The sequence below is a fragment of the Chrysoperla carnea genome, chromosome X (genome assembly GCF_905475395.1).
Source record: "Chrysoperla carnea chromosome X, inChrCarn1.1, whole genome shotgun sequence".
Lineage (NCBI taxonomy): Eukaryota > Metazoa > Arthropoda > Insecta > Neuroptera > Chrysopidae > Chrysoperla > Chrysoperla carnea.
This window is the reverse complement of record NC_058342.1, coordinates 26,170,526-26,192,105: the sequence shown is the minus strand read 5'-3', so window position 1 is coordinate 26,192,105 and position 21,580 is coordinate 26,170,526. Positions and strand designations below refer to the sequence as shown.

Below are 21,580 nucleotides of genomic sequence, written 5' to 3'. Positions count from 1 at the left end.
TTTGAAAAACAAATCAAATGGCCACCATAATTGTGTTGGTTTCTTAAACTTTTCTTTATTAAAAATAATAAAAATAAGAACTAACATTCAGCACTTTCTATACAGAATATTTCAACAATTAACTCAGTCAATTGTTTGTTTATTACTTTTTTGTTTTGAAAATTTTTTTTGGTCGTAGCAAAAAGTTTAGATATCAAGTTGTTTGAGAAACAAAACGAAGTGTTCTAAAGCGAATTTTAAGACATAACATTTATTTTATGAGAAAATTTTAACCCCCCTCCTTTGCATCCCCTTTATTGTGAGGTTAGTTTGAAATAAGAATCAATAGATTGCCTGTTTACACTTTTTATATTTATTTCCTCTAGAATTTAAAGTTGGAAAAATCACCCTCTTTCGCAATATCTCTGGGGTTTCAAAACCTTTCCTCCGAAACTATAACCAGAATGCTCGTAATTTGGGGTGAATAAATTTGATCCTCTGAAAATTTTTTTTTAGAATTTTTAAATTTTAATCATCTTATATTGTTAGTTCATCGTTTTATCACAGTGATTCCAATAGAACTTTTTTTTTTAACGTAAAATTTTAAAATTGCTTGAAATTGATATCGTATATGAGATTTTTGACCATTAGAAACTTAATCAATCATGAATTTGAATTTGATAAAATTCAGTTTGTAAGGTCCTACAAATTTAAAAATCGATTTTATTTGATGATTGCGCGAGTTTCTAATTAAAACGATATCTCGGTCTCGATTTTTGAGGTCTCGAAAATTACTCGCTCAAGTACACCTGAGAAAATGACTAGTACTGACTTTTATCAACATCGGAGACAAAAATTTTTTTTCGATATTTTGAAATTGTCCGCTTAGAAAAAATTGAACAAATTTTTGTCTCAGAATTTGATATAACTCAGTTTATAAAGCAAATAAATTAATCCATTGTGGGTTTTCGCTATTATTTGACTCCTATAAAAATAGTATGTTATAAAATAGGCTTTAAGAAAGTATCTTTTGTTTCTAACGTTGGTAAAATTTATTGAAAAGATTGTTGATTGGAGGGAACTTGGAAACGAAACCAAGCCAATAGTTGTTTTAACGTCAAGCCGAACACTTGTTTATAAAATATTTAATTCGAATAATTTGAATTACTGATTTTAATTGAGTGTTACATATTTGTAAAATATTTTATTTATACAATTAACTAAAAAACTTAAAATGGCATGCCAATCTAATGGCGTTAGCACAACCGATTGTAAAATTAAATTTACCATCAATTTAGGTGAGCAATCAAAATTATATTAATAAACCTCATTTTTCAAAATTTTCTTTTTCGATTTTTAGTTCGAGATAAAGAAGATTTGGATGATGACAACGCCGATTTTCCACCTGGAATTGTACCCCGGGTTATTGAAGCGTGAGTAAATGTAATTTTTGTATCCCCTCGCGAAAAATATATCAATTTTTTCATTTTAAACTATTATTTTGAACTAATTGTGGTTTTTAAACGAATTCCCCTTGCATTTTGCTGTAGTTTTATTAATTTTTTGGCTCGTTCGAATTCTAATATCAGGGAATTGATTAAATTTATTAAATTATTTGGGTCGCCATTACAAAGATTTAAGAAGCCGGGAGAAATCATATAATTTAAAATAAAACCTACCTACTTGTGATGATATCCAGCTACCTACCTAAAAACAGTTGCCTGGCAACGTTTCAACATTCATTCATTTTAGTTGGGCATTCGGCTAACAACGACGTGTTTCTCATAAAAATATCATATGTCAAACTGTAAAACTAAAGTATATTTTATTTAAACTACAATTGATTGAGTTAATTGTTGAAATACCATGTATAGATGATTTTATGAACACCTATACCATAATTTTGTTCATAGCATCAATAATTTCAAGCGTTACAAACTTGGGACTAAAATTAGTATACCTCGATATATTTCATATACATGGTATAATAATTATGGTGTTGATTATATTTATTCGTCGGTAATGCCATGACATACGGAAATGGACTAATTAGGTGATTCTATGAACACCTAAACCAAAATTTTTTTCGTAGCATCAATATTTTTAAGCGTTACAAATTTGGGACTTGTAAACCGTTAGAGATAAAACAAAAGTTTAAATGTAAAAAATGTTCCTTATAAATAAAATAAGCAACTTTTGTTTGAAACATTTTTGCGTATACATCACTGTTTACCCGTGAGAGCGCAAATTGTATAGTATGTATGTTTTGGCTATATCAGTTATATATGTGTCAATGTGTGACATGTATGTATGTGCTATGTTACAGTGTAACGAACACTGTCTATACATAGTATTTCAACAATTAAATCAGTCAATTGTTTGTTTTCACTTGTTTTAAATGGTATATGTGGTTGAAAATGTTTATATGAAAGATAAAAAAAAGTTTATTTATGCAAATTGATTGGAAATCTTATACCCGATAACTTTGGATTGACCTATTTTTTTCTCTTAAATGCATGGTTTCTAGTAAATAGCAAAAAAATTGTGAAAAATCGTAAATTTTTCAGAAATCAACCCTTTGTTTTTTTTTTTTTTGCGCTGGTAAAGAGCTCGAAATTGGTATAATTGGCATTTTCAGTTAACTTGATTCTGACTATGAGTTAAAATGAATTTAATTATTTAGATTATTTCACTGCTCTAATATTTTCACTCTTAAACATCATCCAATAATCACGTAATCAAACTATTTTTTAATTAGCTAGTGCATTAAACAATAAATTTATGTAGAGGTTATGATTTACAAAATTAATGTCTCTCATCACACGACTAAATATTATCGAACGGTTGATGCGAGTGCTGACGGATTAAGGAACATTAAATGAACGGGAAATATGACTTAAATGATGGAGCTCTGAAGTTTACCACTTTTTTCTTTTTTTAGTTTTAATGGAGACACTGGAGACGTGATCCCACGTATTTCTTTATCATTTTGGAGTTCATCTTTGAAAACATTGATTTCTACGAATATCGATGGCAATCAGGAAATTGATAAGATAATAATGGATCTAAATGAAGATTTACCAATTAATTATCATAATCAACGTAACGACTTTTTAACATTATATGAGGAAGAATTTGCGACTCATTTCAAACCACATGGAAAAATGATTCAGGTCTTCGACCGGAAAGGTATACTTAAAGTGTTATATTTTTTTTAGGAGTCGTTCTTTATTTTTCCTTTGTCCAGAGCCGATCAGACATTAATTCGAATAAGGAAATTTTGCGTACATAGGTATTTTAAACAATTAGCGCCCTTGTTAAAAAAATCTCAATAAATAACTTTTTCTTTAGTAAGATAAATAACTTTTGCTTTAATAAGTTCTTTATTTCCTGTAAAAAATCGCGTTGATTGTTCGGGGCAGTACTCCGATTCGAGTTATCGTTGTTAAATCAGAACGTAGAAGGATACATTCATCATAAAATCACTTTTCTAAATCACCAGAATACAATATATTCAAATTGATTAAATTTACTGGAAAAATTGCTTTACAATTCTCCCTACTTTTAAAGTTACTGTCTATAATTCCGAGATATATTTCCGCTCTGAATGTTTCCCGACCAGATAATACTACTTTAATATTGAGATAAAATGAGTGATATTGGACAGATATAAAATTTTGAACGTCTATGAGCAGCTTGTTTAAAAAAATCTTTTTTAATCCAATTTCTTTTTATTTTTAGTGAATGGTAAAATGCGGGTTTTTGAAATTTATTTTAGCGATTTTGCCAATGCTGACGAATCATTCAAAGAATATCATCGTCGTATGGAATCATTTGCTCTATTATGTATAGACGGCGCTGTGCGCATTACTGTGGATCCTCGATGGTGTATTTTTACCATGTAAGTGAACTTATATCCATAAAATTATCGGGGAAATGTCAGGGAATTTTGAAAATTGTCGAATTTATTTTTTGAAATTTTTTGTTCGTTTTTCGAAAATGTTTCACAAGACCAATAGTTGAAGCTACCTTTTAAATTTTCAACTCTCTATATTTTATAGTTTTGGAGAAAATAGACACTAAAGTTTTGTCCCAATTTGCGCTCTCACAGATAAACAAGTGACGTTCACGAAAAAATGTTTCAAACCAAAGTTGTTTATATTTTTATATGGAACATTTTTTATAAATAAACTTTTGGTCTATCTGCAACGGCTTACAAGATGGATCCTACGGTGACCTATATTACTCATTTACGAAATTAGCCTCACTTTATACGCCCTGAGCACGCTATAAAAATTTCAGCTTGACATCTCTCGTTTTTTAGTTATCATGCTTCCAGATAGACAGACAACCGGAAATGGACTAATTACCAAAATTTTATTCGAAGCATCAATAGTTTTAAGAGTTACAAACTTGGGACTGAACTTAGTATACCTTGAAATATTATTACATATATACTTGGTATAGAAAAGAACGCCCTGAGACTCAATTGTCCATGACTCGGAAAATTTTACTTCTAATGACTCCAAATTTTCCGAGAATATTTCTTAAAGTTTTCGTATCAGAAAAAAAATCAATTTTCAGACCCATAGCCCCCTTACTCAACCTTTAACTATAACTTTTCACAAATCGGATTAAAAGCGGATAGACGGTTCAAAATTTGTTGTTTTTTTTTAGATATGAAGTACAAAAAACACCAAAATTGCGATATCATTTCGTTGGCTTTTCAACGGTTTACCGATTTCATTCATTCCCAGATAAAATTCGACCGCGAATTAGTCAATTTGTTATAATTCCACCATTTCAACGATGCGGTATTGGCAAACAGTTATTACGTGTCGAACAAAATTATCTGATTGACACCTTTAATATACTTGAAATCACCGTTGAAGAGCCATGCGAGGCATTTTATGAAATGCGTGACATTGTTGATGCTGAACGTATTTTGACATCATATCCGTCATTTGTTCCACAAATATTGGATTCAAAGCCGTCCAGTAAAAAAGCAGTTACAAATGAGTTTCACAAACGTTTGTTTATTCCCAATAAACGTGTTGTCCACATGTACGAGCTTGTTAAGTTGTATTGCATACTCAAAAGTGATCCTAGCAAGATTGAAGAGTTGCAGAAAGAAATTGAAGGGCGTATTAAATCGCAACGTATGGTGAGATAATCTATTAATACTATAATATACTCCTATCTAGTCTAGTAAATTTGGATAAATTTGATCCATTATATACAAATATCGGGTATATTTAACGATGAGATGAATAGTTTTCGAGGCAATTTAAAAAATGCTAAGGCGGGTTTAAGGTCCAGGGGACAAAATCCCTCTATGGGTTCCCTAGGGGCTTCAGTCGTCATTACAGAACTTGGAGGCCCTCCTATTTTGTAGGCCCAGTGGCCAACTGCTCCTCCCTTTAAATCAATCACTGCAAAAACGTGTTAGAGAAATCGTTTTTCTCAGAAATAAATCTCGTCCAAGCGTTAAATTAAATAAATTGTTAAATTTATTGGATCTAATTTACCTTATAAACTCAGTTTTATCCTTTATCCATATAGATAATACCATAGAGCTGTATAGACATAGTAAACGCAATAAGTAAATTCTTGACCGCAGTGAACATAGAGGTTAGAGAGGAGAACGATCGCTACGCGCTAACGCATTAGCGCGCCTGTCCCTGAAAACTTGTAGAACTTATAGTTCATTTTTCAGCCACCAGCCGCGCTGTCGTCGGTAAGTAGTATCTGCGAAGTTAGCTGTTTATGAGTACAAGTAGATGAAGTTAGTACCATTCAAATTTATAGAGTAGTATAGATAAATATATAAAGTAGAATAGATAATTTATAATTTATTCATTAGTAAATAATAATAATAATTTCACTATTTGCTTTTTTTTTCTTTGAATGATATTATATACACGTATATTAAACGTTGATAGATCATTTGAAATTAGCGCACAACAGCCCGCTTTTAATGAGACAACTTAGCGATCCCAGCGCCTCACTGATTTTGTCCATATTTTGGGGACAATATTTTCTATAGCGATCGTTCTCCTTCTTTATAACCTCCATGGCAGTGAGACAGGTAGTAAGAGACAGAAAATGTAGGTATATAAGAGAGACAAAGACAGTTATATGGACCTACTTTATCTGCGTCTCTTTATTGCTATTAGCCGTTTGGCGACAACTTTACAGTTCTATAGTATTGTATCCATGGTTTTCCAAATCTTGGAAAATTGAATTTTTTCATGATTTTTTACAATTTTTAGCCCCCCGGCATACAAAACGTGGGTGTTATAAGTTCTAGTGATGGATCTTAGACATTCAAAAAGCCTTCTTGGGTAGGGACTTTTTTAATTTGGAAGTTTCACTTGTCTAACGGGAAAAAATTTAAGAAAATTTTTTTTTTTTTTAATTTCGATAAAACTTATAAGATGATTTTGGCCCAGAAAATTCAAAAACAGGGTCATTTAACGATTAGGTGAGTATTTGCGAGTTAACATTAAAAATCGATCCAATCGTCAAATGATCTCGATAATTTAATTTTTTAGGTCAAGTTTTTCTTATAAATTAAGGGGGTACGTCCATTCTCTAGAAATTTGCAAAAATTCGTGAAAAAAAATTTATTGCCTCCTATTTCCATAAAACTCTGTATCTTACCTAAATTTTTTCTGATATTTTCCAGCCTAAATCCAAGTCCTTTTCCCAAAAACCTACTGGATATGAAATCAATCTTACCAACCAGTGTAATCAAGAAAATTATGGATATAGTTTTCGCAATCGACGTAATACACAAAATCATGATTTACGCAATTTGCGTGCTAAACGATCTCATGAAATACGCAAAAGTTTGAATATCCCATTTCATACAAATGAGATACGCACTCACGATAATCGTAATACGATATTTAATGGATATAAATCTGAATTATCCTCCAAGGAAAATAGTCAAGAAATACGCAAAAAGTTGAATATCCCATTTCATACAAATGAGATACGCAATCACGATAATCGTAATACGATATTTAATGGATATAAATCTGAATTATCCTCCAAGGAAAATAGTCAAGCACATGGATATTTATTACGTAATTTATCACAGAATCATAACATTCCAAGCGAATATAAAAGTTTGTTTCACAAATATGGATTGCGTATAGTTGCGAAATTAATTAAGGCTGAACATGATTGGTTGATCCCAAAAACCCAAGTAATTTGTCCACATATCGCCTTTATTCTTTTACCCTGCATATATGAAATTTACGAGGTTAAATTTAATTAATAACGCTTAGAAATATTAATGGAAAAAATAGAAATTTTGGCAAAGACAATCATCATAAAGATATTTAATTAATTCGAGTCCACCGTCAGTCTGTCCGTAATTACGAAAGGTCTGTTGAGCGAATATTATTGGAAACTAGGTCTCTATGGTAAACGAGTGTTCGTCGCTGGTAGGACATTTTTTATTTTCGACAGAAAATAAAATTTTAAGTATTGATCTTTCGAACGAAGTCAAGTCTACGCCGCACCTTGTACTTCAGTCATTTATGTCTTATTTAAAAAAGAGGCGGTTAGGTTAGAATCAAAAAAGAATTATCTCTACTCTATGAAAAATTTAAAACTGTTAACTGGGAGAAGTCGTGCAAGAAAGGTTAGCCGCCATCTTCTCCCCACGTGTCTGCCGCCTAGCCAGTGTCCTTTAAAGTGAGATAAAATTTTCATAACACTTATCATTGTACTTCGATCATACCTGACTTGTAGTACCACAAATGCGTTTTTCCCACCATCTAAGGTTGACCGTTTTTAAAATATCCTCATTCAGAAGCAGCTTGCAGTTCGTAAACGAAACTGCCGAATGCCCCAGCAAGCTCGTTGGCTTCAGAATTCCCTTAAATGTTCCTGTGTTCCTGTATCCATATCATTTAAGGGCGTTCGACAGTCTTGTGCTAGCAAATGTTTTAGATGACTTAATAATTATAACCTAAATCCTAACCTTTAAACCTAAATAATTGTTAACAGTTCAAACATTGATACCCAATGACGTATATGCAAGGTGTTTAAACAATTAAAAACTTTTGTTGATTGTAAATATGAATTTTTGCTAAAAAATTAATCGAAGTATATTTTACAGAATGATACAAATTTTCTCACACAAAAACAACGACGTCATGGATTACGCTCTCATGAAGAATTCCTAGGTCGACCGGCAATATCCTTAAACGATATTGAAGAGCAATTTAAGGGTCTCTTCATAAAATATGAGAACGTCGTCGAAAAATTAATATCATCCGAACCGGAATGGAACACTTCGAAAGAACCTTAAAGAATTTTTTTTCTCTTTGTTACAATTGTATTTTTTTAATTTTTAAATGGGAAAACAGGGATACCCTTTTACTGAATGGAATATGATCCCATCGTTAAGGGGGTTAATAATTATGTTAAGCGGGTTATTTTATATTGGCTAGTTTATTTTTAAGTTATTCAATAACTAGAGTTACATTAAACTATTCCCCTCTGTCTGAGTTCTGTTAAAGACCTTTTAGCCAAATTGTCTGTTTGGTTAAAATTCCTTCTTTACATGCTTACCAAAAGTGTCAGTTACGGTCCTGTAAATGTTGTATTATTGAAATATTTTAACTTTGGAAATAAAAATCCTCAAAAACATTGAATCCATTAACACTTTTAATGAATAGTAGGAGAGCTAGTGAAGCATCCGGTTAACTCGTTTCCCACAAAGCTAAAAAATTTGTTAATGGTCTCTATTATCGGTCAATTAAGAAAGTACCGTTCTGGTTTGCATCTCGCGAAAGCGTCATCATTCCCGATATATAATGTCAGAAAGAGATACGATATTTACAAAAGGATAATGACGCAAGCGCAAGATGGCAGCCAGAACGATGCTATCATAATTGACCGATAAATAAAACATTATTTAAACTTTCTAGCTTTGTGAGAAGCGTGTTAGTCGGATAGTTTATAAGCTCTTAGACTAATAGCAGTAAAAAGGAACCAAATAATCAGATAATTTGATCTATTTTGTAGGTTAAAATCACTACTCAGACCCCCTTTTCATTTTAAAATAAGAAAAATTTACTTTAAAATACGAACAGACAATTTGTAAATGGTTCAAAAAATTCGAAGTTGATATCTTTGAAAATATGGTCAAATGTTTTTTTTATGTTCTTAAAAATTGTTTTTCTTATTTTAATTATGATTTCCCTGTTACATATACATATACCCTATAGCCCTATACCCTATAGCCGTATAATTTATATAAGCTTTATTTTATACTTAATATTATTTACAATATGTTAAAGTTATTATTATTATTAATTAAAATAAAGCTTATTTACAGTTATATAATAAGCTTTATTTTATTCTTAATATTATTTACAATATGTTAAAGTTATTATTATTATTAATTAAAATAAAGCTTATTTACAGTTATGTAATAAGCTTTATTTTATACTTAATATTATTTACAATATGTTAAAGTTATTATTTTATACTTAATATTATTTACAATATGTTTCCCAAACATCCTGCATAAATAACACAGTTCAACCAATTATTATTTTTTGTTAAATGGATGTGAAGTAAATTTTCTTAGAGAATTTAATGCGATAATTTCGAAAATCACCTCAAAAATACTTTGTCATGTTTAATTTTGGATAAATTTTATTTTTAAAATAAAAAAACCTGTTTTTCGCTGTGTTCGAATTATCTGTAATGATGTGAGGCAATTTTTTTTCACAAAATGCCTAACGGCATTTGTAAAATTGGTTTCTTCCTTCAAAATTCATATTGAATTGTTTTTCTCCAAGAAATCGAGAAGAATGGATACATTTATAAAATAATATAAAATTTTGAAATCGAAAATTTCACCGGAGGAGATTTGAAAGAGAAGAATAGTTATTTCAGATTCTGGAAATAAATTGTTCGATATTGTTGCAGGAATTCGAACACAGCGAAAATGTTTTAAGATAAAATTTTTCGTAAAGTAGTCACGATAAAGTAATTGCAAAGTCTAATTTGAAATCAGTGGATCAAATTCTGTAGAAAAATTTATTTAACATGTGTTGAACAAACTCAATGTCGACGTGTTACTTAAAAAAAAAGAGTGTGTGTTTAACTTAAAAAATAAACCCTTTTTGTTGCTGTTAGTTGAAGAGAGGTGTATGGGGAGGCAACGTTTATATACACTACAGTCGAAATCGGTTATAACGACAGGAGACCGTACAATTATGGTTATCGAACAGAGAGAAATATAACTTGGAGATAATTTGGTAGGCTTTAAAAATTATTCTTCTTCGCGGAAAATATAGCCCGATCATCAAAATAACAGCGCTGGTACACCCAGAGGCAGATTAATTTTAATTAGATTTAATTAATCTTATGTTATTTAGTTTGGCTTAGGGAAAATCCTCCAATGGGAACACCCAAAAGATGGAGTTAGAACGCTATCTATGTAAGGGGGGGGGGGGGTGAATTTTTTTCAATTGACCGTTCCCCATTTCACGCTTGTTTTATTGAAAAAAAAATTTAAGTAAATTTATTTCAAACTACTTTCTTTTTATGTTCATTTAAATGAAAAATGAGATTTACTTATCGTTATAGACAACTAATTCTACTGATGGTTGGTCACTATATTCGTTATGTTGATATAACCGATTTTGACTTTTATTTATATAAAAAAAAAAAAAAAAATTATTATTAATATTGTTTAACTAGTCACTATAAAATATATATATTGAAAGAAAAAATAATTAAGTGATTTTTATGTGATTTATAATTAATTAATTTGTAGTTATTAATAATTTAGGAAAATTTTTTGTGAACTGAATAATATAAAAAACTCAAATAAAATATGTTTTTTCTATAAAAAATATTTGTATGTTTTTACCCTTCCATCCTGTACTTTTAGACATTTTCCCCGAAAATATAGATTTATTAGCTTGATATCCGCCCGCTTGCTTCACTGGGCTCAATAGTAAAAACCACCGCTTTAAAGCCTCCACCTCTCTTGATCTCACTTATTCCCCTTCCAGGACACTCGAAGGGATAAATCTTTAATTTATGGTTCAAAATGATGGAGCAGTAAAATGTCAGAATAAATTGTTTAATATATCTTAAAAATTATAGCTCATGTATTATTCTGATGTATGAGCCATATTGTTGTACAGTTGCATTCAAATCCATTCGCTTTGCGTGAAAGTGTAAGAAACAAACATCCTTACTTTCACATTTATAATACATAGGGATGTACTGTATTGACATAGAACTGTAATGACATACGGGGGGGGGGGGGGGGCAATTGACCTATGTTGCTCATTTACGAACTTGACCTCACTTTTTACGTCCTCAGCACGCTATAAAAATTTCAACTTGATAACTCTTTTCGTTTTTGAGTAATCGTGATGACAGACGGACAGACAGACAGACAACCGGAAATGGACTAATTAGGTGATTCTATGAGCACCTATACCAAAATTTTTTTTGTAGCATCAATATTTTTAAGCGTTACAAACTTGGGACTAAACTTAATATACTATGTATATTTCATATACATGGTTTAAAAATCGTATTTCACCCCCTTTTTTGCATTTTTGATAATTTACGTACTCTGAAACGTAAAACCTCAAAGTTTGTGGATAGGGAGCTTCTTTTTCTTGACCCGATTACATTAACTTTCTATTTATCGACTTAAAAAATCGAAGTAGAATTACAAACGATGTCATTTGATTAAGAATGGGTTCATCTATTTATCCAGTTGACGCTGCAACCATTTTTAACATGGAGGGTAGTGGTTATTTTAAACAGGGCCAAATTTTGTACAGTAAAATTTTTAGGATTATTTGTCGTACTATAAAAACTTTTCTTGGGGAGCTATCCAAGCCTTTAGCTAAAACTGTAATTACTTTTAAGCGATCGAAATGTGGTATATCAGACTATTTATACCTTTTAAAATATATTTCGAAACCTTTTTCATATTTTTGTAAATATTTGTTCCCTAAATAGACTGGCATCTCTGGAATTCAGCCTTAGGCGTAGGGCTAGGTATTATTTGTCTTTATATTTAGCTGGGAAATTTTGCACCCTACTCCTGCAACGTCCTAGCACAGAATATTATTGAATTTAATTGCCTCTTAGACAAATAATTATCGTATGCCCATGCGGCTATAGTCCAGTTATCTCTGTAGTTAAGACTCCGTTGTCTTTTATTAAAGCTTTAATTTTAGCTTTTTAGAATTTTTGATTACTTTACCCCTTACAAATTTTGCCTAAATTCGGACCTGTTCACAAATATGGAAGTACAAGATGTAAAAGATAAAACAAGAATTTTCTAATTATATATATTTGTATATACTTTGTTTTAAATAATTTTTTTAGTATAATTTTTTTTTATATTTTTGGAATTTGTAAACATAAATTTTTTTTTAGATAAGACCAGTCTTGTTAATAAATATTAGAAATCTATGAAAAGTTACTAAAATCAGTTTTCAATTTAATCGATGGCTGTTGAAGTGTGTTATTCTTTGTAGGCGATTCAATTTTAACTTGGGTTTGTTGTGTACTTCTTATCGCATTTTCCAATTTTGTTTTCATATGCATCGACTGACCAATGACCACTTTAAACTCCTACAAAATAAAACATAATTATTTAAATATGTAGTGGTACGATTTAGCACTAAAAGGGATCATTTTTTGAAATTGTAATTCTAGAATGAATCAAATATTTACCTGTGGATATTTCGGACCAATTTTCATTAACCATTGTAAACTGTTATCATGTAACGAAACACCAAACTTATTTGATGAAGCACGTTCTTTTGGATCTAATAAAAAGCTGACCAAAATCGCCACAACCATTGACAGAATATGATTTCCTTAAAATTAATAAATTAAGAATTAAAATCATTTTTCGTCCCAACGAAAATTTTTATACTTACTTTGTGCAATATCTCCAAATTTTAAGCAAAATTAAGGATTTTTTTTAAACAAATTAATTGAATTTCAACTCAAAAAAAAAAGGATAGAAAAGAAAAACTAAGTTTACGATGTCAAAAATTGATTTACGTGAAAAATTAATTAAACTATAAGGTTCGTCGCTTCCTGATGAACGCTGACAGATATTTTTCTTCTCTATCCTGATTTGATAAAACTTGTCAAAATACTTACGATAGTTAATACTTGCTAAATTGACTAAAATTTCAATTGTTCCTATAATTTCTAAGGTCACCAATAACTCCGATTCGGTGAGTATTAATCGCGCTGAATCTGAATGTAAACGCTCAATTAAAACAGGACCCATTGCTCGAACATACGCCACTTTAATATTCGTTTCAGATTGCATTAAAATTGATCGTAATGTTTGAATCGACTTTGTTTTTACCTAAAAAAAAAAAAAAAACATGCGCAAAGTTTTAAACAACGTGGAATTTAATGTTAGCGCTAAGCGGAATTAATTCAATTGAACTGACTTTGTTTAGCGCTAACATTAAATGATGCAATCCAAATCTAAAAAATCCGACCGATTTTCTTGAAAGATAGCTAAGAACATTTTCGATCAAGCCACCTTTCAAGAGTTACAGTGCCACAGATAGACACACACACACATAGTAGTCATTATATAGTCCAGCAGTCCCTTTTTTTGCGTCGGTGGTTAAAAACGAGCATCAATTTGAATATACTTACAGTTAAATTTTCACTTTGGAAACATTGATTAATATAGTTAATACAGGGGTACAATAAACTTGGGGTACAAACTACTTCTAAGGGGGCATGAATTGCAAATACACCAATTGTTAACATTATAGTAATTTCATCAATTTTCTCTTCTTCAGCACCTGGTGAATTCAAAAAAAATTTTAATTATTGAACTTTTATTTTGAGATAACCTCCTTATTTTTACGAATTGAACTTACTAATTTTGGCAAATCCAATAATTTTTCCAAGTGCGCTTTTTAATAAATTTGTCCATTCATCACTCTCTTGTTTTGTTCCTTGGGCGGCAATTGTACGTAAACATTGTAAAATTGCTTGAACAGGAACATGATTATTTACGGGATTATTATTGCATTTTGTTGCGTATTCCCGAATTACTTCTGTTATTAAATACAATATTAGGGATACAATTTCAATGGCTTCTGAAAATTGAAAAATATTTAATTTAATTTTATGATTTTATGAAGAAATTTTGGGATTTAAACTCTCAAAACTTCAGATATGTAATTAATGAATTAGGGATTGGGGGAAGGAAGCATTGTTTAAAAAAATTCCACTGAAATCGAATAAAATTTGATTAATTTATCCAAACAATTTGGGACTTGGTGGCTATTTTGTAATTCTCATTTCGTGGAATGAGAATATCTTACATTTTCTCGAAATTCCCTGATATAATGCTTCCCATTTTCTTGCAACTCGATAAATAAATTTAATCGAGGAAGATGCTTCAATTATGACCACCCGCTTTAAATTAGAAAGTTGTTCTTTATAAATACGTAAACATTTTCTGTTTGAAAAATTTTTTTGTAAACCGAATAGTTTTTTTTTTTTTAAATTTTTCGAATAGTGGCTAAATTTCCTAGAAACAATTATACGAAATAATAAGTTTGATTAGAAAAAATCATTTTGGGAAAAACTTTTCAGTCCGTTTTCCCTAAACTGTACGGTTTGCGAAAAAATGTTTCGAACAAAACTTTTACAGAAAAACAGTTAATTTTTTTAATCAATAACAACTTTCTAAGTAGAGTAAGTTTTTCATTGAGCTTGAAAACCTAGGTCAAGTTTAATGTCTGTTTAAGATGTGCATTCACACCCAACATTTTTCGCTTGAAGAGCATTTATTCGATAAAAGTCTTTTTTCGAGTTTCAAGCATAAGTCAACTTAAAAAAGAAACTCGTCGTATACAGGTTTTCATTATTTTCCATCCAGCCGACCACCTGGTCCCTCTTGGCAACTCTTTTTAAGCCATATCTATTTGCAAATCATATTTTATATTCGAGATTGTACATTTACCTTCAAGTTTTGAGAATGAATCCCTTTCAAAATACTCACGTTCTTTTTGAGTACACAATTGCGGTATACGTTCCAACATTTGAAAGCATGTCGCAACAACGATGCCAGATAGATCGTGATTCGTAGCGCTCTGTGACACAGTCACACCTAATGATGCACTAATACGTGGTTGAATTTGTGGAAAATGACGTACCAATATACCAAAAGTAACACAAATAATCGCTTCAGTAATTGCAGCAATATCATCTTCTGTAGCTTCGCCTTGATCCAATTGTTTTTGTAATGCGTCAATTATATGCATAACAATTTTTACGCATAAAATTTGGGCAGTGTGATTATCGTGTACCATCAATAATCGATATAGCACAGAACATAGCTCAATTGGATATGCCCCATCCGCTATTAGTAAGCTTTGTGCCCATTCAGATGAGACCAACGATAGTAAACCTTGTAAACATTGCATTACTTTATCAAGTGATTCACTGACATTCGGCGCACTTAGTGTCTTCATGCAAATACCAAATAATAGATAAAATTTATCCGAAATTGTGTTAACAAATTGAATATTTTCATTTCGACGATCACTTTCATCGTTACACACATTATCGATTTGATCATCTCGATCTGTATCAGGATTATTCACATTTTTGGTTAGCCATAACGCAGCTGCATGAAGTATTGGAGGCCATAAAACTAAATAATGTCCTCGAGATGAATATACTGTATCGTTTGTATAAAATGCGCCACCATCTCGTGGTAATTGACTCGAAAATTCTGGAGGTAAAGATATTAATGCATAATCACGTAGTGCAGCAAACCAATATTTCGATAAACTTACAAGCTGCGGTTGTACTAAAGATAATAAGCTCTCATTTTCCCCATTTTGTGATAGTGAATCATCGATTTTCTTTTCAGTATTTCCGGCTATATCACGTACCGATTTATTTCCGGTTATTGCAACAATATACACTTGAGCCCATGCTTTTAAAATCGCTAACTTCTCCAAAGTTGATAGACTTTCATTATGTAATTGTACATTGTTATTACGCCACTGTAATTTCGTAAGGGATGACACAAGCAGTTGATGAACTCGTCGTAAATCGTTTAAATCGCGTGCCACTCCAGAGCTAATCCACGTCGAACATACATCACAAGCAGCTGCAGTTACATGTGATGGAGTTTCTGGTGAAAATGCTGGACGTAATGCAGCACTAACTTGCGCTTGGAATTGTTCAAGTAATAAATAACCAGGAAACTCTGGTTCGGGGACACTTGAAAAATTCTCAATGATTTCTTGTAATGTTTTCAAACCTTCCAAACGTAATTGATCTGAATCACTTGTGGCTGCTATAAAAGCCATTCGAATTAAATTCGAAATATGTAACACTAAGAAATCATTTTTAGCCGTTTTATTCTCTTTGGCAGCGTGTAAGTCAAAATGAGCTGGGGATGCATTTGATGATTTACAGGAAGCTATTATACGACGAACACATTGGGCAGCGAATACTCTAGTAGGCCAGCGTGGTTGAACTGATCCTGCTGAAGCTTGTTCATCCCCTCCAACACTTAAATCAACATGGTCATCATCTTCATCTTCACAAACATCGTCATTTTCACTACCTTCAATGCTAGTACGTTCCTCCGTGGAGATAGTCAACACATCTTTACAAATACCCAGCCATTGGGTAACGTTATCAGCAGCTAAAACTTGTAGCATGCTAGTCAAGGTTTCGTGTATATCTTTAATCAATTTTGTATCTGTTTCTGTGTCCAACATACTGAATAACACTCCAGGAAGTCCAGTTTCGGTGATTACAAGTCCTTCAACAGTATTTGTTGCATCGCGACTTTCATTCGCTAACGTCATCGCCAATTCACATACTTCTTTAGCTTCACGTTGTACCAACTGTCGCAAACAAGATATTGCCGCTTTGCGTAGTAACAAATGGTTCGAGGATAATATTCGACATAAAGTTGGTACTAAAGACGATAAATTCAAATGACGTGGAGCAAATAAATGTAATTGTTGTAGGCATCCGGTAGCTTCAGCTTGTACTAATGGATCAGGATGATCTTGCATGATTGCACATGCGCATAAGAATGATGATCGTGCTGTACATATCATAGTCGTGTTACCCTGTAATTCGGGACCAATGGTCGTTATCAAAGACGACAAAACCTTTCCAATACATTGATGTACATCGACGTTCGATTGTGGTACATTTAGTAAAAGTTTCAGGATCAAGGATAGCGAAGGTTCGACATATCCACGAAACATTGGGCCACCAGAATCGGAGATAAGTGCAAGGGCATGTAACGCCCATACTTGGACAATTGCTGAGGTTGTATCTTGAGCTAAGGCAAGTAGAATTGATACACTCGTGTTCAGATATTGTGAAGATCCCATGCCACCAACATAACGATGTAAACATCCCAAAGCTAGTGAATGACCTGTTCGAGATGCGACATCCCGAGCGGATTTTAAACGGTCAAAGCTCGATTGAGCTAATTCACCAGTTAATCGTGTATCGCCTACAACTTGCGCTAATCGACCCACAGATTCACCAGCTGAACATCGTAATATTGGATTTGGGGATATTAAAGCGCTCATGATTAGTGCAGATGCTGATTTTTTCACATCTTCTTGTCCAAACTCTGTTTTCGATTCTGTGAAACCTTTCAAACCGCTCAACACAGCTGCGAATATATTAATTTGCGTTGCTTCCTGTCGCGATGCTTTTGTATGCTTAATACATTCAGTAAAATGTTCAAGCATTTGTAAACGATGTTTATTAGCAACACGGCAAAATATTTGTCCAAACAACTGGATACTTTGATCGATAACGGCAACCCCAAGTGGTAACGGACCTGGTACCAAATCACTTGGTGGTAGAGGTCGATATAAACAGCAAGAATCATGCTCTAAAGCACCTGAACCGGCGGCACTGTATGAGTGTACTTGATCCTCGATGGTACGATGATCAGATTCTTGTAACCAAGATCCCAAAATCACAGATTCTTCGATGTGACAAACAGATCGTAGTAAAGATGTCGTTGTATTTGCATGATTTTCGGTTAATGTAAATTCCGTGACTAACATTCGAAGAAGATGTGTGTACGACGCTTCGAATGATTGCGGTGGGAATAATAATAATGTTTCGTAAAGACGTAATCGGACCATAGCAGCTGGAGCTTTTAACGTTTGTCCATAAGTTTTCAACACCGATGACAAATTTGTTAACATTGCAAGAGCACATTCGATTGGGATTAACAATCGACGAAGAACATCGTCAGTTAAAATATCAGGACAATGTAACATTAAACTATGTATCGCTGATAATGCTCCAGCTCGTCCTTCTAATGTAACTTGCCATGTAAACGAATCCCCACGAGCCTTTTCATTTTCTAGCTCGGTATTTGAACGTGGGAACGCATTTCGCCATAATAACAACATTCTGGGTAATAAACCACGAACAACTGGTACTCCAAGGGTCATAATTGCACCAATTAATAACCAACCCGCTTCGGTGCGATTTAACGATAATCGACTATTCTGGTTTGCACTTCGTAGTAGTTCTTCAGCTGTGTTAAATATCACTTTTCCTTTCATATGAGGCACACCGAGTGGGGAATATCGTACACTACTTAAAATCGCAGCAAGTCCAGCACTGTTTCCACTAATTGCTTCTGGAGATGTACGCATAACTTCAATATTATTCACACATCGATCAATAAGTGGAGTTATTTGAGTTGGGACTGCGACGCAAACACATCGTAAACACCAAGCGGCAGCTAATCGAGCTGCCTGACATGGATGTACGAATACAGTCATTATTGTATCCACAAGATTAAGTGTGTTATCAGATAATAAAATTTGTGCGGTAGTCCCTAGACTTTGTATTAAACATCCCAACTCTTGTAAAGCGCAGACAAGTAAATGTTGACTAAATAAAGTTTCCTGGTTTAAATCTTTCACATTTTCTGCATTAAAGTCGATCGATTTCATTTGCTTAATTATATTATGAACAATTTCCTTGCACGCAGAAGTTTGTGCCTTTTCGCCTAACATCTTTCCAAGGACACTGCGAAGAATGAAGTTTACACAACGGCGGGAATATACAGCGTCGACATGAGATGATGCTGCTTTTGGATTTGCAACTAAATCCAAAACATGATTTAAAAATGCGGTTATGTTACGTTCCAGCCAAGGACCTCCCAAAATTTGAACAAATATTACGTATGCCTGAAATAAATGTATGAAATTTAGACAAAATAAAATAGGATCAAGACTCGAAAACTAAACGTTTTTTACATTAGTCAAATTAATCGAGGTAATAAAACCGAAAAATGACTAATTGACATTTTCTCTGATTGGTGACTGATTGTACTTTTAAATTCCGACCCCAAATGCCTCATTTCCCCAACTAAATACATATGCCTTCTGAGCCTGGAAATAAAGATGCTCTTTAGTAATAAAAATAATAAAAGGGGTACCTCAAACGTTTCGGTAGCACCTAAACCTAAAGCAGAGCATATTTCCCCCCGATTTTAAGTTTGATTAATGTTAACTCGCTTTAAATCGAGACTTAATTAAAATATTGTGAATAAACTTACATGAGTGACTCCTAGACGAACTTCTCGATTAATACCACCACTTCCCTTAATAATTTCTCCCGTACCCTTTAAAAATCCACTGCCACCTCTCAAAAATCCCGACATTAAAACACCCAAAGCCTCATCCAAACTAACAACTTTAATTCCTTTCGCTTGTGGAGCTGTTGTAAATTGTTGTTTTTGTTTCTGTTGAGTGGCAGCTATAAGTGCTCCCAAAAATTTAGCAATTGCAAGACGTGCTTCATAATTTGATCCATCGAATGCCCGAAAACATAGTGTTGCCAAACTTTCGAGTTCGGTTGTATGTAAAAATGTTGCATGATTTAGTAATTCGAGGAGACATCGAGCAGCTGCACATCGAACAGCCATGACTCGATCGATTAAAGAATGCCGACAAGCTTTGTAAATCTCCTTATGTACATTGTTGATAGCGTTTCCCATACCAGCGCAAACTTTTTCCAAAGTTAGGATTATTTCAACACGTGTTTGAGATTCAGCTCCACGCAACGTTCGAACTAGAATCATAACTGTTTCTTCATAAGATCGACCCATCATTCGACCTAATTTCTTGTACATGTATCCCACACAACAAATCGCCGCTCTGTAATAATTAAACAAATTTTTACCTTCTTATCTTTCTCTTCTATTTTGAAATTTTCTTAGTACTCCCATTAAATTAGGTGAATTTACTGAAGCGCCAACAATGAAACCTATGCCTATTTTAATTAGCCTTTTACCTATAGAATAAAAATTTACATATGTGCCGAAAAAAAAACCCCCTCCTGATTTCATATTTTTTGCAAATTCAAAATTTTTATGACGTATAAAGGGGTTTTTGGGGTCGTTGATCTCCATTTTTGATGTCATTTTGTTGGTTAAACATTGCACCACTCCAAGAAAGAAAAAAAATTTCAAAAAATACTGATTTAGATGTGAAAAGAAAAACCCCAAAGTTTCGCTGCCCGAACTTTTAATCCATATAACAGCCTTTTTCTGCTTAGTTTTACTCCAGTACTAATAGTTCCTGGGAAATCGACTAGTATCTCAAAAAGTAATTACCGGTTTCTCAAATGAAATCAATTTTTCTTTTTTATGGATTAAAATTACAAATGAAATAAAATAAAAAAATTTGGTACATACATTCGTGAAGCTTGAAAACTCGGTGAATCATTTTTATTCTTCAAAATATCATTACATTTATTTACGGTATCGAATAGTAAAAATGTGTCCCCAACTGAGAATAAAGTTGCCAAACATCGTGCGATTAATTTTCGTGTAGATGGTCCTGGAGCTTCATTTATACGATTCATTAACTGTTCCACTAACTTCTTTTGGCAATCTTTTATATCTGACTAAAAAATTCCAAACATACAAAATTTGAGTAACACACTTGGTGACTCTGCTGAGTAAATAAATACCTGTTGAGCAGCTGTTAAAACTTTATCCAAAAAACGTAACCACTCAAATACAAATATGGGTCGTTTCGCTTCTGGTATTTGCTTTAACGCATCCTCATTTAACGTTAAACTATGTGATAATTCCATCATTTTTGGATCGTTTTAGCACTAAAGGGAAGACTATGGATAAAGAATAATATTAAAAAATAATTATGAGTTTCATATGTAAATTTTTATAAATAAACACAAAATTAATCGTTTAAATCCAAATAATTTTGATTTTAAATGCAAATCAATACTGTTTTTTTAAGTTCATTCGTTTATTTTTATTTTGAAAGATGACATCTGATGACAGTACACTGATGTCGCCATATTTAACTGGTTCATGTACTTATTTACAGTTCAATCCCTTTAGAAATTCTTAAAGTTTACAATCAAACCTGTTCTATCTCAGACAAAAAACTAAAAAAATCTCTTGAGCAGCTCCATCATTGAAATCGTATTTTCTTCTCAATTTTTTTATACTTTCTTTTTTTTTAAATCGAAATTTTTATCTTTTCTTGTTTTT

General features: G+C 32.3%; 2 protein-coding genes across 3 annotated transcripts; one reads left to right on the top strand and one right to left on the bottom strand.

Annotated features, from left to right (window-relative positions):
- Window positions 1–1,063: 1,063 nt before the first annotated feature.
- LOC123302517 (histone acetyltransferase type B catalytic subunit) lies at window positions 1,064–9,230 on the top strand. The gene is made up of 6 exons (XM_044885475.1): window positions 1,064–1,277; window positions 1,340–1,412; window positions 2,921–3,168; window positions 3,721–3,880; window positions 4,657–5,143; window positions 8,114–9,230. Exons 1-6 carry the CDS (start codon window positions 1,214–1,216, stop codon window positions 8,303–8,305), a joined length of 1,224 nt encoding a protein of 407 aa, XP_044741410.1. The 5' UTR covers window positions 1,064–1,213; the 3' UTR covers window positions 8,306–9,230.
- Window positions 9,231–12,440: 3,210 nt separating this feature from the next.
- LOC123302461 (HEAT repeat-containing protein 5B) lies at window positions 12,441–21,272 on the bottom strand. Of its 2 annotated transcripts, XM_044885373.1 has the most exons (10): window positions 21,034–21,272; window positions 20,756–20,967; window positions 19,616–20,216; window positions 15,041–19,244; window positions 13,908–14,129; window positions 13,678–13,829; window positions 13,162–13,375; window positions 12,933–12,944; window positions 12,724–12,869; window positions 12,441–12,621 (listed from the first exon to the last, which is right to left on the bottom strand). In XM_044885373.1, exons 1-10 carry the CDS (start codon window positions 21,160–21,162, stop codon window positions 12,457–12,459), a joined length of 6,057 nt encoding a protein of 2,018 aa, XP_044741308.1. In that variant the 5' UTR covers window positions 21,163–21,272; the 3' UTR covers window positions 12,441–12,456. The 2 variants fall into 2 exon arrangements, with proteins under 2 accessions (XP_044741308.1, XP_044741309.1); XM_044885374.1 differs by lacking the exon at window positions 12,933–12,944.
- Window positions 21,273–21,580: the final 308 nt, after the last annotated feature.